This window comes from Falco peregrinus, chromosome 1 (assembly GCF_023634155.1).
Source record: "Falco peregrinus isolate bFalPer1 chromosome 1, bFalPer1.pri, whole genome shotgun sequence".
NCBI classification, from domain to species: domain Eukaryota; kingdom Metazoa; phylum Chordata; class Aves; order Falconiformes; family Falconidae; genus Falco; species Falco peregrinus.
In genome coordinates, this window is record NC_073721.1 from 33,058,170 (window position 1) to 33,075,621 (window position 17,452).

Consider the following 17,452-nt stretch of genomic DNA (forward strand, 5'->3'; position numbering starts at 1 on the left):
GCAGGAATGTGTTCTTCTGTAATTTTCAAAGTAATGTGTGAAAATCCTTCATTAGTGGCCAATGTCTTAAAGCAGAGTCCTGTATAGGATCGTGAGTCAAGAGAGAGCTCAAAATCTGAGTGGTACTTCAAAGGAAACCTTTATTTCACCTCTCTCATGTTTGAAAAAGAGATGAAGACCTAAATTTGGGGTATGGTTCCTACTGTCTTAAAGTAACAGAGGTTTCAGACCTTTAAAATCCCAGCAGTGCAGCCTAATAATTAGTCCCAGCCTAATAATTGCAGGTACTGCTATGCTAACAATTTAAATACGCTGCTTCAAGATTATGGCACAGCTAGAAGTTATCTAATTGTCTGACTGGCCATCATCTTTTTCTGTCCATGTTTTTCAGGCCATGGAATGATTACACCCATCAACGATCTACCTGGGATAGATACTTCCTCATTTGTTAAAGGAGAAAAACTTACTCGTTGCAAGTTGGCCAGTTTATACAGATTGGCTGACTTGTTTGGGTGGGCACATTTGCCAAATGCCTATATCACAGTAAGTATTTTAGAGAAGAAATATTTTTATTTGGAACCTTGCCTGTTCGTTCAAATTAATTTCCCCCCGAATAATATAAATTTAAAAACAGATCAGTAATCCATTTTCTTCCTCCTTTGCAGGTAAGAGTAAGCAAAGAACATGACCATATTCTAATCATTCCAAGAGGTCTGTCCTTTTCTGAAGCTTCAGCTTCTAATTTGGTATGTGATTCACCTGCTGTAATAACCAGCAAGGCTCAACCTGTTTTCTAAAAGACTTTTGTGGCTGCTAAAATGGACTTCTAAACTATAATCATGCTGCTGTTTCTGTTTTAATGTTTACCCACCAAATGAAAAGCTGATTAACTATTTAGATACTAGAATCCTTTGTCTTCAGCAGTTCTTTTGGGGTTTAGCTTTGCTTTCTGTTGCTTTGTCTTCAGCTTCAATGTGGAGCAGCAACGTTTTGTTTTCCTGTCTGATGAAGCTCATCAAATAGCCTCAGTGTAACAGCAACCTTTTATAACCTGACAATATGGTAATACATACGAAATGACTCTGTAGGAGTAGTGTTAGTAGAATCAGCTCTTACCTTTGTAAGTGGGGAAATAAAGTTGAATAATCTTCCCCAGGCCCAACAAAGGAGCTGGGTGAAGTTACAGATTGGCATTTAGGCAATGGTGGCTGCTAAATCATGCATCTTTTGATGCAGAACCTGCCATATGTTCTTCGTGTCAGTATGTATCTGTAAAGAAACTACCTCCAGTTGAAAAGGGGTAGCAGACTGAGACTGATAGCATTACACCAGCAATCACAGAACCAAAATAGAAACCTGAGAACAAGACCTGATATGACCCTGCTGTTGTTTTTTGTTGATCCTGAAATTATTATTTTAATGTTCCCATGAAATTGAAAATTCCGTATGCATTTAATTTTCTTATTGGAAATTTCTCAGAGGCTGAATTTTCTTCATATTTAAAATGTAGGACATGTTAACAAAATTAATCTGTGAAAGTTAGAAAGAAGAAAAAGTCAGCTAGACCGAAAAGGAATATATGTTGTGTCCGTGTCTTATCTTCACTTCTTCCATGGCTGGACTTCCAACAGCTATCAAGGGCTTGGACAGCACAATGGTTTATTGATGCACAGATTCACGGCTGCTCTCCTTTTTGTCATGCTCTGAGCCCTAAATATCTGGTGGGGAAATTTGGTACCGAGTATGAAAGGGAAGGTAGTTTGCAGGTAATGGCAGTTGTCGCAAACTTTTTTAATATTGTCCCTTTGTTTGACTTTTCCAGGTCAAAGTAAACATCCTAGGAGATGTAGTTGACCAGGGAAGTACAACTCTAAGTATTGACAATGCAGGATTCAGTCCACATGTGGCCATCTACTCCACACGCCCTGATGTCAGATGTGTAATACACATACATACCCCTGCAACAGCAGCTGTAAGTCTTCTTTCTAGCATGAAGAGTAAAGCAAAACAGATTTACCTTATGAACATAGAGCACACTTCTGAATCTGAATTACTGCTTGTGGCAGTTTTAATTTTGTTTTTAAAATTGACTCTACGCTGGTAAAGAAAGGTGAGAGGTTATCAAATACCCAGAGAAAGAGAACTGGGCCACCACAGTGAAATGGATAGGAATAAACTGATGCTCAGGTACAATATTACTCAGGCTGGGGAGACTGTAAATTACATAGTTTACACGGGCTTCATGTAAAGCATCTTAGACCATCTAACATGCTGTATACATCATAATTTGCATTATGCAACTCCATTTTAATGGCTTAATTAGTAGTTACGTTCAATTTGGATTTTCCTCGCTATTAAAAAGTCACGGCTAACATGTAAGTTTAAAATTGTCTGTATAACAATGATCAAAATATAAGGAGACTTGAAAAACATAGTATGAGATAAATAGATACATTTATATTATTTTATATATAAATGCATATATATGCATTCCTTGACTACAGACAAAAAAAAATAACTTCTTTTATACTAGCTTTTTGAAGTTATAAATGTGGGAAAGAAGGAAAAACCATTAAGAAGGCTTATGCTGAGCATTAAACATGGATAAAATTAACTTAGTTGGGATAATTTCTCTTTTCCTGTAATGAATCTGTCCCTAGGTTGGATAGCAGCAGCTCTGTCACCCCCTTGCAAATTACACTAGGGAAGAATTAAAGAGAAAGGTACTGTTTCTAAGCTTCCACTATGGAGAGTTTGTGTCTCTTCTAACAAAGATACAAATTATATCCTACTAAGGTTTGGGTGGTTGAGATGTGGGTTTTAAGAGTTTCACTTTTTTCCTAGTTATCAGTACTTCATTTTCTTGAAACAGGTTTCATCTATGAAGTGTGGCATCCTTCCCATATCACAGGAAGCTCTGATTCTTGGAGATGTTGCTTATTACAACTACCAGGGATCTCTTGATGAACAGGAAGAGAGAATTCAGCTTCAGAAAGTTCTTGGACCCAGTTGCAAGGTATTCAACCTCATTCACGCCCTTCATAAACAATTTTCATGTACTGCGCCAGTTTCTACCATTTAACATTAGTGTCTTCATTTACTAGGTATTAGTCTTGAGAAACCATGGTGTGGTAGCATTAGGAGAGACACTGGAAGAAGCATTCCACTATATTTTCAATGTGCAACTGGCTTGTGAAACACAGGTGAGAGAGAATTTATCTCTATTTCATTTCAAACATTTATGCTGCAGAGTTATAGATTACATCCCAGATGGGAAGATCTCTCATAGTACAAAACGTCCGGGGTTGTGAAATCCAGTAATCGTATGCCAGGTCAAAGTCAGAGAAATTGGAATAACCAGGAAAATACAGAAGGAACAGCACAAATACTGTATCACTCTTCCTAGAATAAGTATTGGTGGTGTTACACTCTGAAGGATACAGGTTTTGTTCCATGCTGTGGGCAGGTGAGCTTCATGCAGAGAATCTGGTGGGTAATAGATTCGGTGGTACTCACTGCGTATGAAAGTGTGACTTAAGATCTCTCAACATCCAGCTCATTATCAAAGCTGAATGTTTTGACAAGAAAAGAAGCTTCTCCCTGTGATAACAAGGCTTTGGAAAACCAAATAAACACAAGGTCTTTGGAGCAATGGTAGAGGGTATTGTATTTAAAAATAACTTGAGACCCAAAATCAGTTGTTTCCATTTTGTCTGCCTACCTAGTTCGGTATCTAGATGTTATCTATAACCTGTGAAGAGAGACCACTGAAAGTGTCCTCACCTTCCATAACTCTTTAAGCCCATCCCCAGAAACTTCACTTTGCTCTTTCTTGTTCTCCAGTGATCCTTTCCTCCCAAGCAGGCATTTGGAGGTGCAAATGGCAGTCTCCCACTCCTTTCCTCCGTTGCCCTGCTGTTTGAGTTTGATCACTCGCTTGTTTTGAAATGGATATAAAAATGAAAACTTTTAGTCTTGTGATGCAGAAAGACCTTTCTAAGGTACTCTGAAAGTTAGTATTTGAGTCTACTTGTGAAGTGCAATTGTTAGCAGATACTGTCATCCTTTCCATAAGAATCACTTGCTATATATTTTAATACATTTTTGCACAGTAGAAAACTAGCCTGAGAAATAACTGCAGCTGGTGTTTAAGTATGTTTCTCCTGTGAATTCAGAAAAGGAAACGATCCAAAAGCTTTTCCACAAACGAAATACGCTCATTGATGTCTCTAGGTTCATGCATTAGCTGGAGCAGGTGGGATAGACAATCTCCTACTACTGGACCTGCAGAAGTTCAAGCCTTCCACACACGCTGTGGCAGCAACTGGAGGAGGTGGAGTTAATATGGCTTCACAACAAAAATGGAAAGTTGGGGAGCAAGAATTTGAAGCGCTCATGCGGATGCTGGACAACCTGGTGAGAGCATGTTGATGGTGTTGACCACGTAGTCTCTGTAAACTTTTGAGTGTAGGATTAGCTTCTGCAAAGCAAATTATTTTTTGTGGTTTCTTTGTGAGTTTGCAAATTAAGGTGGAATAATTTTTATTGTATATGAAGTTGCTTCTGCTTGGTTTGGTTTTTATTAAGTCACTGTATCTGACAGTAGTATTCTGTCTTGGTAAGAATTTATGTCTTGAACTTAAATTTTGTCTGACCCATCTCACAAGCATATTTGCTCTTTATAGTAACTTAACAGTAAAAACATATTTGAATCGCCACCTAGTAAATAGACATGGCAGATTCCCTCTGTATTTTGTTATTAACTCTAATATTAGGAGGTAAGATTATAGTTTATTATTTGTTTGAAATGCCTGTTTCTCTGCATAATGAATTCTGCAACAGCCTTCAGTACAAATAGAGTGAGGAGTGGGGGATTGTTGTGAACTAGGCTGTGCCGTTGCCCAAGACAGATAAACGTCATCATGAACCCTACCTAGGTCATAGCCTGGGCAGGGAGTCATTTGGTGTTCACACACTGAAGGAAGGTGGCAGGAGGGTGAAGGGTGAGCGAGGTCCTGTCCAGCTGCTACCGTCCTGTATTTTAAATGGGTCTCTTGACGGTTAACAGTATGAATGAATGATGGACAGCAACACTAGCCCATTCTCTGAAGAGCTCAGTGGACCTGTTCAATGCGTATAGGGCAGCACAAAACTCCCATGACTTCTTTGGATACCTTTTCCTGATTTTATCTATTACTTTTATTTTAAAAAACTTTTTTTTTCCCCTCCTCCATAGGGATACAGAACTGGCTATGCCTATAGGCAACCATTAGTCAGAGAAAAACCCAGACATAAGAGTGACGTTGAGATCCCAGCCACTGTGACTGCCTTTTCCTTTGAAGATGATACAGTCCCGCTTTCCCCCCTGAAGTTCCTGGCGCAGAGGCAACAGAGGGAAAAGACAAGATGGCTGAACTCGCCAAACACATACTTGAAAGTTAATGTGCCTGAGGAGTCCTGGAACGGGGAAACCAGTCCCAGGACTAAGATTACGGTAGGTAGATATTTTAGGCAGTTACTTAGTTTTTGCACTACTTGAAAGTAAATTACGCACAGTTTGTATGAGGAAATCTTTAACAAGAATAGCAAGTAAGTTTATCAACCAAATAAAAGCAGACAAAGAGACTCTGGGGAGACCAAATGCCCTTAGTCCTAAGGGCCGCCTCTGGGAAAGGGGAGTGGGGGTTAACTGTTTGGAAGAGTAAGTGTTTGTGACAAAATTGAACAATGATTTCCCTTTTGTTACTAGCTCTTCTGATTCCTGAAGTGGAAAAGTTTTTCTATTACATCTTTTTGTGCTATTAATTATCCACCATAGTGAGGTTTTAAATCACCCAGTGGTTGTTCTCTTCTCTAGATGGGGGAGGCACAATCTCTAATTCATCTCTAACTGCCCCTTTACTGTTTGTGAGCCTACTGAAAACAGACTTTGAAGGGTCTGTTCATACTACTAGTTACAATGATGACCGAGATTTCTCCTCCTTCAGCTCACCAAGAAGCTTCCACTGTGTTTCCAGTCTGAGGAGTGTGGCTCTTGTGGGATTAAGGAGCAGAGAAGCATGTTATTTGCCATCAGGCTACTCCCAGTTGCATAGTACAACTGTAAAAGCATCAGCTCCTCCTGCTGGCAGGCTAGCGAGTTTTGAAACTTAATTTGGGAGAAACACCCTCAGTAACTGATTTAAAGAAAAAAAACCTATAGACAAAATGTGTGGTTAGCAGTGGTGAAAGTTGGTTGCTTTGGTTGGTGAACAAAGTATCTGGAGCTGGTGGATGTATCTGCGAGTTACTAGGACGGGTGATCCTTTCTAAATATAACTTCATTAGTACACGGTACTGCATTCCTCAGGAATGTATTTCAGTGTTTACAAAAAAGTAGTCTCGATGATACATGTTCAAGGCAACTTAAATCCTCTTGGGCAAACACTCAAACCTGTAAGAAGTCAGATTATTTTGTGGGTGTCATGTGGAATTGACAATAAAGTCAGAAAGTCCTTTCCTTATATCTCTTTTTTAACAGTAGGGCAACGCTGAGAATTGTTCCTCTCCATCATGCTGGAATTTTTAGCTTTTTGTTTTTTGTTTTTTTTCCCTTTAAGTGGATGAAAGCTGATGACTCCTCCAAGACTAGTGGAGGAACGCCAATCAAAATTGAAGATCCAAACCAATTTGTTCCTCTAAATACAAACCCAAGTGAAGTATTGGAAAAGAGAAATAAGGTAAAAGAAGTGTAATGAAATTAAAATGGTAACATTTCCAAATAAAATTATATGTTCAAGTAATGATTCAATACAGCAGTAACATAACATTTTCAAATGTTCTGATTTTGCTGAGAAGTTTTTTACATTGTATGTGATTTTTCACTAAACCCCATGTATTTAAATGTATGATACATGTGAAATCTGTAGATACGTACACTATATATATACATTTTGAATGCAGTAGTTTGATGAAGGATGAGTATTAACTGTGGAAATGATAGATTAGAAGTGGTAGTTTCTGCAATTTAGCATTATTTTTAGTGGATAATTAGGTGTCAAGATGAACTGAATTGCTGTGTGTCATCTACAGCATGAGTCGATCTCGGGCTGTAATCTCACTCTGTTTCGTATTAATTTGCCTAGCCCTTATTAAGCTGGAGTTTCTATGGTCCAATCCACTTCCTAGTGGCAGTAAAAAAAAAAGAGAGAGATTATTGTTGGACCTCTCTGTAAACACAAATATCTCACTGCTTTTCCCTTCCAGCACATAAGACGCTGACTATCAGACTGACCAAATACTCCACCCGAGGTATAACTGTATTAACAGATATTCAGGACACTTTCCGTTTGATTACTTTTTTTCTTTTTCTTTCTTGGAAAGCATTGTATCAGCATCCGTGGGGACTGAACTGGAGTTAGAAAGGAGCAACTCCCTTCCTTAGAACTGGAAAGGCTCCTTCTAATCATTTAAAGATTAGTAATACAAGTCCCAGACAATGATCCATGCATGTTGCTGTCTTATTAGACAGTTTATTCTTATTTTTCTGCTGTATACATTTTTTTATATGATCTTTATTTGTATTTATATCTGATCAGTCAATCTCTTACTCACTGACAATGTGAACCTAGGACTGTTGGTTTGTGGCAAATAGTGAGCTATTCACGGAAAGAAAAACTTTACCAACCTTTGTGACCACAGAGATCTCTCCACTAGCTTAACATGTGTCATTGGATATTGGGTGAAATTTCTTCACAGAAAGGGTGGTCAAGCATTGGAACAGGCTGTCCAGGGGGTTGGTGGAATCACCATCCCTGGAGGTGTCCAAAACATGCGTAGACGTGGTGCTCAGAGGCATGGTTTAGTGATGGACTTGGGAGTCCTGGGTTCACAGTTGAATTAGATGATCTCAAAGGTCTTTTCCAGCCTAAATGATTCTATGATTTATGGGCTGGAGAGGACCGGTTCAGAGACATACTGTTCCTTGAAGCTTATTTCTAAATAGTGGCTTGCATGAAGGTCAGGGGCTGGGACGAGGGTGGATATTTGGGAGTACTCAGAGGGCTGAACAGCATATGCAGCGTACTCAGAGGTAGAAAGAGAGTTCTTAATTTTCAGGTGCGGCAGCATACAGCTTGATCCTCCAGCCATTCACTACTGCCTGTGCTACCGGCTTTGCAAAGCCGATGGGCACAGGATCTGTTAAAGATAAATACCTGATTCTAATCTGGTTTATTTTCTCTATATAGATAAGGGAGCAAAACCGATATGACCTAAAGACAGCAGGACCACAGTCTCAGCTGCTCGCTGGGATTGTTGTGGATAAAAAGCCGAGCCCGGTGAGTAGGACATAATTAATTGATGTACATATTTGGGTTATTTGGCTGTCTGTATTTCAAACATCAGTTTGGGCCATTTTCTTTTTAAATGCTTTGTTAGAACTGATTATGTTAATGCCAGATTTTGGACATGTGATACATTTTATTCATGTTTCATTTCAGAGGTTTAAAATGTTAGTTTTAAATGGAGATATGCGTGGTAAGTTTGCCTGCCATTCGTATTAATGGAGTAGGACCCCTGTCTAAGATCACTGAAGCTAGAGAGGATGAACTTTGCAGTGCATGGTGCCAAAAATAATCTTTTCATCAATGTGTGGAGCCACTACTAAAGGAAACCATTGAGGCCCAGAAATAACTGAATTTAAGAGGTGGGATGTGACCATGTAGAAGGCAACTTTCATTAGAAACAAGATTCTTCTTGGGAGAGAGGGAGGGAGGGTTTCCTGTTTCTTACCTGTCCACACTAATCTTTTCTTGAATAGAATATACTTACTTCCAAACAATACAGATATTCCTAATAACTTTATCTAACAAACTGTGATGAATTGTAATTGGAATTCTGTAGTTCTAAGAGTTTCCAGCCATCCATGGGATAGTACACGTATTTCCTCATTTTGGTTTCCAGTATTCTTTTGAGATAACACTGAATTTGCTTATTTATTTCAGGCAAAAAGGGTATTTTCCAAACACGTTTTCTTTCAACATGAGAGTTATTTTAATTTTGTTGTTGTAAGATCCATCCCTCCTATGGCTCTTCCAGTTAGATTCCTAAACTGGAGCGTGAGCACAGTTACTTTCCTACAAAAAGAAATTCCTAGAACTTGGGGCATTTGCAGAAAACGTAGGAAACCTTATTTTTGAATCCTGTTGTTAAAGGACTTTCACTTCTCTGAGAAGTGTATTAGTCCCTGAAGTGTAAGCTCTTGAGACAGGTCTGTATTCTGAAGCTGCCCCTTGATACAAAAAAACCCTCTCAAATAATGATTGTGCTGCTGCAAAAGGATGGTGATTTACAGCTCAGTAGTCAGTATTCATCACTATGTGAATGCCTCTAAATGGGGTAATTCTCCTCTGAATGCATCTGTGGTTTTCTGTGTTCCCTGCCAACCTGGTGTCACCAAACTTTGGACATTAAACATGTATGTCTTGCTTGCTGCTTTTTCTTTTTTTTTTTTTTAACTCTTAAATGTTGTGGTTTTCTCTTTTCCAGCCAATGCAATTTGAAGATGATGAGCATGCGCCACCGGCACCACCCAACCCGTTCAGCCATCTCACAGAAAAGGAACTGGAAGAGTACAAGAGAACAATTGAGCGCAAGCAGCAAGGGTTGGAAGGTCAGTGTTGCATTTTTAAATGTTGGGGGTTACACTTTAATAATGATCTCACTTTTAGTTTGAAAACATGTACTGTTAAAGACGTATATATGTTAATTATTAGCATGTACTGTTGGCAACTACTTTAGAACTAATCATTCTTTGAGAGAGTAGAATATTTAGTTTGTTTTTGTTTGTTTGTTGGAGGGTTTTTTTACCCTGGTTTGTGCTAAAATTAAAGCAATGGAAGGTTTGCACAGAAACGGGGTTGACAAAAACTCACTTTACTATAATGACTTTTTGTCAGAATCCTAGAATAACTTGTGTTGAAAGAGCCCATGAAGGTCATCTTAGTCCAACCTCCTCTTCAAAGCTGATATCAAAGTTTGCTCAGGTCTGTGCCCAGCTGAGCAAAAGTTTACAGAGGTGTTTGTTGTTGGCCTCTTTAATTTTCTTCTATACTCCCAATGTGCAAGACTCATGTATTTTTACATCTTCTTCCAATACTGCTGTTCCACAGGGAATTACTAATTCAGGGTTGATTTTTTAGTATTTTTTTCACCAATAACACTTACTGTACATTCTTCCTCACTAATGTGTAATAGAACAATTTTGCTATATATCACATCCAGGGCATAGCATAATAGCTTACCATAACAGCAAACTGTGTGATCCATGGCTAGATACCACCATGGGGCATGCGACTTGGAATGCAACCCTGCCACCCTTTTTAATGCTTGCTATTAAAGAACTAATATATAATGACTGTTAGCAGATAAAATGTGTAAATACCTAATTCTATAGAGTTTACTGTGTATTGTAATTTCCTGATGTCAGCATGAGCAACGCAATGCTAGCAGAGCTGTAAATCTTGTAGCACTAGCACTGACATTCTTGCTTGATTTTTTACTTGTGCATGGCTACTAATTCAAATCTTGTCCTGCAGATGCTGAACAGGAATTATTCTCAGATGACGGTTCATCTGTGTCACAAATTCAGTCACAAACTCAATCCCCGCAAAATGTCCCAGAAAAATTAGAAGGTATTCCATGCAATTTCTGTACAATGCCAATGACTCTGATAATCTGAGTCATCCAGTCTTCTGCTGCATTCTTACACTTGCATGAAGTCATCTGAGCCAAAAAGAGCCCTCTTTTACCAGGTCTGGGTGGGAATCTGTCCAGAACACTGGTTTCCCATTTTTTTCTAACACCTGATTCTCACAAAGAACAACACAGGGCATACTGAAATTTAGATATTAATAAGGTGGAGGAAATAGATAGTGTATTTTTATTTCACTGAAAGTGTTTAAGACTTTTCTAGCAAAGTCTGAGAAGGCATTTTGAAAGGCTAGTTCTCCAAAGACTTCTGTATGGAATAGCTGCATTTTCACAAATTAGTCTCTTGCAGTAAAGCATAATTCTGAATGTGCTTGAGACTGTACATGTGTATGCTGTGTAGACTGTGTTTGTATATACTGTGTACAGCTTGAGCTGTATATGTACCTGGAAGAGCTTCTTCAGCCCGTTTTCCTTTAATAACATTTGCACAGTATTGTCTGCTTGCAAAAGTAAGAGTGTAGATGAAGAGGGGGGAAAAAAACACATCTAAGCACTTCAGGATTCATTCTTTGGTTCACAGTCCAAACCCGCAGACTGTTTCGGTGCTTTTTTCTTTGCATGATAGCATATATAAATAATTTCAAAGTGGTCTGTTCTTTCAGAAAATCATGAAGATCTCTACACCCAGAATGCCAACCTAATATCTGTGGAGTTGCCAGTTGTGGTGGTGAATGGCAAGGAAGATGCACATGACGTGGAAGAAGATCTCACCAAGAGGGTCAGTCAGTTAACCACTAGTACTGTGGAGAGCGTAGAGATTACAATTAAAAGCTCTGAAAAGATAGAAGAGACCCTGTCTCCTGAAGGGTCACCTTCCAAATCCCCATCAAAGAAGAAGAAGAAATTCCGCACCCCATCTTTCCTGAAAAAGAGCAAAAAGAAGGAGAAAGTAGAAGCATAAGTGCAGTTCTGTTATGAGGAGACATTGCACATTTTAAATGTTTAAGTTGACCATTAACAGCGTAGTGTTAGGGGTGTGCGGTAACTGGACTTTTAGCCTAAACAAAAAGGAACTGGAAGAGGTTTTGCTTTAAAAAAACCCAACCAAACGAACAAAAAAAAAAAAAAAAGAGCTTTCATGTTTAATTGAAAATTAATTCACCTCTCACTTAACTGTGTCCAAAATTGCTGTGAGGGTTGGAAACATTCATTAGTTTCTTGTAGAACTACACTGGCAGGTGCTCAATTGCCATCATAGCAAGCAAGATCAAATACCATCACAGTATGCAGCAGCAAGTTCTGCTTGCAGTATTTTGCAGACCTTAAAATTTTCAGTACAGTTAAAGTCTTTATTAAAGTTACTGTTGAGTAATCATATGACTTTTTAAAACTGCTGTCTCATTTGGTAACCAGATCATACATTTTTGTATTGCGATTTCGACCATATATTTTATGTTTCCACACCCCTGTTTGAGTGGGTATATATTAACAGCACACCTTTAAATCTTTTTTAAGATTAGATCATATAGAAATATTATACACTGGCACATAATATTAGGGGGAAAACTGTGTAAGAGAAAGTTTATTTGGAATTATACAAAATGTTTAAAGAATTCCATTCTTCAATAACTTTTTTGCCAAATATTTCATTTTAGTGAAATATAATTTTTGAAGACTTCTTTTTTATTCTATCAGTTGGGGAGGGAAAACCCTTATTTTTCGAGAAGGGGGATTTTATACACTTAACATTGATAATTTAGTTTAACTGGCAAAACAAAAAGATGATTTTATATGTTCAAATGTTTGTATACCATTCAGTATAAAGGTATTATAAGCATGTGAACCAAGCATTTAATAGTAGAGTGTATTTAAGAATGCTTGGTTTAGAGTATACTTAAATATAATTCAGGAATCCAGGGACTTAGAAATCAAAGGATAAAAGCATATAAAATTGAACTGGATTCATGTTTAAAAATTACTTGTGGGTTGTGTTTTTTTCTCTCATGGTATTGCTAATGAATGAAGAAAAATAATCTCTTAACATAACCAAATGAAGGAAACAAAACTGTTAAAAGGGAAAGTGAAATAGTAAGAAAACAGGAGGAGACAAAGAAAGTAAAAGTTTGGTGATTATTTTTTTTACATATATGATATGGATTGTGGGATATTTTTATTAAATCAGCAAAGTGACATTTCCATATTAGACGTTTTAAATAATTTGTATGGATTCATACAGAGTGCAACACTTTGGGTTTTTCTTCACTTTCATTTGAATTGTAAAAGGGTCTCGTGAATCTGTGTTGTCCTTTGGATGAACCCAGAGCAAATCAGAGCCTAGTGCCATGGGTAAGGTTGGTACTGTCACTTACTCATTTTTACTGATATTGTCATTTTAGTACTTTTACTGTATTGTAAATACAAACTAAACATAGAAATTAACATAGGGTTTTCTTCGCTGTGTCAAATTGTCTGTAAATCAGTCATCGCGATAGGAAGTACATTTTAAAGATCCATGTGATTCCCAAATTGCCGGTTGAAATATTATCAATATATAATTGTTAAATATGGCTGGAGAGTGGTTTGGCATGCAAAAATGTTGATTATAGCATGTTTGGGGGCTGGTTAGCTTTGACTGTGTAAGTGTGATAATGCAATGTTGGAATGGATCCTGGAAACAATTTTCTAGCTATCACTAAATACTGGAATCAGTGTTTTTAATCATAGTGGAAACTTTCAGTTGCTTACTTTGTTTTTTGTGTTCTACATTGTTTGTGTTGTATTACAACATATGTAGAAACAGTAACCTGTGAACTACGCTTTTCATAACTTTTTTAAAAATATATCTAAATGAATGCAATGTGCATAAATATTTTTTAAAATGCAACCGTGAACTATTTGCACCTTTTGCTAATGCCTCTATTTACTTGCTTTGGCATAAAGAATGAGCCAGCCAACTCTTGTGTCCTGTGGAAAATATATAAATGTTATCTGCAATTGCTCATAGATGTAATGCTAATTAATGTTAAATCACAAATAAACAGTATTTTAAATAGATGGATTTTGTATAGTGGCCTTTTGTTTGTATACAGTGCTCTTACATCTCTCACTTTTAGAAAAGATGCTTTGATTACGCACATTGCTTCTCAAGAATTTATTCTGAAGATGGCTTCTTGCCTGTGCTTGTTCTGAAAGCTGTGCAAGAAAAGTCTGATCTTATTAGAGAACAGTTGTTTTCTTTGTCGTAGATCCTAGAGATGAGAAAGGACAGGCCCATGGTAAAAACCAGCATTGTCAGGCAGTTTTTTTGAGCCCTCGTTGAGTTCGTGCTGCAGCTTTCCTCTCCCGAGGCATGCTTTCCCATCTTCCCGGTCTGTATCTTCTGCTCTGCAGCATGGGGTTGTGTATGACGGCCTGAGACAGAGGACTCGGGTGGTTTAAGTGCTGTGTAAGTACAGAGCAGGGAAATAACTTGTGGAAATTACCATTTTTTTTGTTGGTCGTTGGTTTATTAATGAAAACAAAGGGATTTTTTGTAGGGCAGGCTTTTAATGCAAAGTTATTTGAAAACATCAGTGTCATGCCCTGCCAGCATATGGTATACCTCAGAGTCTCTAAGGCTGCAGAAGTTGTAGTGTTATGTTTTCATAGCTGTATCAACTCCGTGAAATGTCCTTAAGGACTTTGACAAATGTTTGTTTTCATTGTCCTTCCGCAAATCAGCGCTTTGTTTCTGTTTATAAGAACGTCAAAATCCAGCCCTCTAGGTCTGGTGACAGTTTCATGAACTCGGTCCCCATGTGGGAGGATAATTTTGATTTAACATTTTAAATAAATCTTCACCAAGTTTCAAAAAACTCTCTCTACGATTGTTTGTCTCCCAGAGCATCTACAGTCTGCTTAGTGCTGCACTAAAGTGAAAGTAGATACTGTATCAACACGGAGGAGCTTACACTCTGAAGCTAAGTGCGTCTGTAGTTTTCTTCTTCAAATTCTCTTTATTCCCAAGAGTCTACGAACTGCAACAGACCCTTCATTTCCACTTACGTCTTACTCTTTCACTTACAGTGTTACAAGAAGGATCTGAGATTCTGCAAGCCAAAGCACGGAAATAAAGTAGATTTTCACAACAGGCGTAACGTATGTTAAGGCTTAAGTCTTGGGAAGTAGGAGGCCTTGGAAGGACAAGCTTCAGAACGGATCGTTGACCTGATAGGAAGTAATTATTACCATTAGGATGCTTAACCCAAGAAAGGGTAATACAGATAAGCAGCAGCGGTGTATGCTATGAGGAATTACACACAAGCTACCGCCCAAGACCCTTATAAAGCAAACCAAAGGATTTATGAAGTTGTGCATCTTTCTACCCTGCTTTTGTCTATGTATGGCCATACTGAAATCCGTGTTGTGGTCCGAGTGGTCACGTCTCCACTGCTTTTACAGACTCTCGCCTGTTCTGTAGGTGAGTGTTACACAGCAAACCAGATGTTGCTTGATTTGCAGAAATTGCAGAGAGAGGTATACTTTATTTAGATCAGACTTGAGATGCTACAAGGAGACAGAATGTTGTGCTGGAGGCTGTAATAGGCCATTTTGACCAGTATTTTCCTGCCTCGCCAATTGAGCTATTGTACGCTGTTGAGCACATCGCACACATTGCTGTTTTCTCTGCTGCTCAGTAGATGAGGGTTTTCTATTTTCCAGATGTCCACTTTGCAAAACTGTTTTCAGTTTTACCCTGTGGAAACTTCTCACATGTACTGTTGAGTAGCCAAGGACAGGGAGAAAGGGCCACTGTGTCCCAGGCTGGGCACGTGGGTCTGATGGAAACTTCTGAAGTGAGCGCTGATGTTCCTCCTCTCCCTTCCCGCAAACTGGTGGGGAAATGCATCCCCGCACCCACAGGGTTGCTGCGTGGGTTGGTGTTTATTCTTTCAGGGATCCAGCATGTTAAATGAGGTGAAGGACTCATTGAAAAGCACTAATTAGAAGCTGCCTGGCAGTGTGCATGCAGGCGCCTGGAGCGCAGCCTGTCTCTGGGCATTGCCGTGCGTATGGCCCAAACAGCGCGAGCAGCCCAGCGAGGAAGGCTGGGAGGGTGCTGGCTGGAGGTGGGTGCTTCTGACATTTTAGCTGTATATATGCTTTTACAGAGCCTGTATAAACTCCCGTGTTTAGAGACTTGCAGACTGGCCAAACTTGCACAGGCTCTTAGAGGCACAGTGGAAAGCCCACCCCTGATGCAAAGATTGCTCAGCCCTTTGCCACAATTTCTAATCTCAGTTGCGAAGCCAGCAGCGGTTTAGGTTTCTGAGAGGAAAGATTGCCAGAATGTCACGGGGAGAAACTTGTCTTTTCCTACAGCCTTGTCCTTTGGAAGTATTTGGTTACGTGAGCTTTACATCTCGCAGGTGCTGGCAGTACGGGCAAACACACCCCAGCAGTTTTTACTTGGACCAGTGCACAGCATGGAAAGCTTCGGTCACGTTTGATCAGCTCATATAAGCAAACAAAACAAAACCTGATGAGAAATGGAGGGCAAAGACAAGCTCACACTCTGAAATTGTGGTTGAGAGTCTGAGTCAAACACAGCCTTAGAAAGGTGAAAATTCAAGCGGCCTTTAGATGGCATCATCAGGCTTCCACTCTTGCTGCCTGCGTTCCCTGCAGCTAGAAAGCCATTAACAAAGAGCTTTCAAAGAAAGTGTTTTGGTGGGGATTTTGTGGGCTTTATTCCAGTTCCAGTGCAGCCAGATGAAAGCAGACATCTGGCTGTCGGACTTGTTTTCTATATTGATTCATTTCAAAATCCAGCAATGGAGCGGGCATTGTCCAGGAGGCAAGACTCCTCCGCTCCCCTCAGTGCCCTCATGATTTTGCAGCAAGCTGAGAACATTTGGGTTTTTTTGCACTCGTGAACTCCCTCCACTGAGCAGAAGAACATCCTTACATTCAATATTTTCTCTAGCAACCCTTCCCACGGGCCAGAGGGTTCTTGGCATTTCTGGGTGGCGGGGACAGAAGTGACAGGAGACCCTGGAAGAAGGTGCGTGGGGCAGGGCGGGACGGAGCTGAGAAGCAGCAGAGCTTCAGGTGTCTCGGGGCTGGGGCACAGCCCTGCTGATGCCCCCCTCGGGTAAGCTGGGGGTGCCTGAATGGAGAACCCGAGGTCATGGCAGCTGTGCCTCTAGGAAGACCTGCAGTGAGAAAAGTTATTTTAAAATATTAGAGAAACCTGCTGCTTCGGAAGTTAAACCACACCGGTTTTGGAGGGTAATTCTAAATTTTTTTAACTCTTTAAAAGGGAACAGCGTGCTTTGCTACTGCTAGCCTGCTTGTGTCTCCTTGCTCTTCATTTTATTATTTTTTTTTCTTTTTGCCAAGGGCGTGCTTGGCATCTTGGTCTCACTCTGTCTCTGACCTGCAGGTTGTTGGAGGTTGAGGGCAAGGTCTCAGGAAGCATCGCTGCATGCTCACCCTGGTTTTGTGCTTTTCTCCACACGTCTTCCCTCTCTCTTTGTGGGAAACAGGATATTGGGCAAGTTGGACCTTCGTTTTGGTTTGTTAAACTTACTTTTCTGCATTTCTCAAACTTGAAAAGGGAAACACTTTGCTGTTTGTGCTGTTAACTGTTGTGCATGGAAAATCAAGAGAAAGGGGAAGAAAATGAGGAGGGAGGATAGACATAGGCATATATTATGTTTTATAGATACAGACATTATATACTATTATAAGGCATCCCTTATATATGGTGGTCAAAGGG

At 39.4% G+C, this 17,452-nt stretch overlaps 1 protein-coding gene across 8 annotated transcripts in view; it reads left to right on the top strand.

Annotated features, from left to right (window-relative positions):
- ADD3 (adducin 3) overlaps positions 1–13,746 on the top strand; it is a 103,691-nt gene extending 89,945 nt beyond the window's left edge. For 7 of the 8 annotated variants that reach the window (XM_055801433.1, XM_055801415.1, XM_055801442.1 and 4 more), the window contains 12 exons: positions 392–543; positions 666–746; positions 1,823–1,972; positions 2,873–3,016; positions 3,105–3,203; positions 4,234–4,416; positions 5,237–5,494; positions 6,600–6,719; positions 8,229–8,318; positions 9,529–9,652; positions 10,578–10,673; positions 11,355–13,746. In XM_055801433.1, coding sequence (XP_055657408.1) covers positions 392–543; positions 666–746; positions 1,823–1,972; positions 2,873–3,016; positions 3,105–3,203; positions 4,234–4,416; positions 5,237–5,494; positions 6,600–6,719; positions 8,229–8,318; positions 9,529–9,652; positions 10,578–10,673; positions 11,355–11,653 — 1,796 coding nt within the window. In that variant the 3' untranslated portion in view covers positions 11,654–13,746. The remainder of the gene's footprint in view (positions 1–391; positions 544–665; positions 747–1,822; positions 1,973–2,872; positions 3,017–3,104; positions 3,204–4,233; positions 4,417–5,236; positions 5,495–6,599; positions 6,720–8,228; positions 8,319–9,528; positions 9,653–10,577; positions 10,674–11,354) is intronic. The other variant, XM_055801451.1, reaches the window with a different exon arrangement.
- Positions 13,747–17,452: the final 3,706 nt, after the last annotated feature.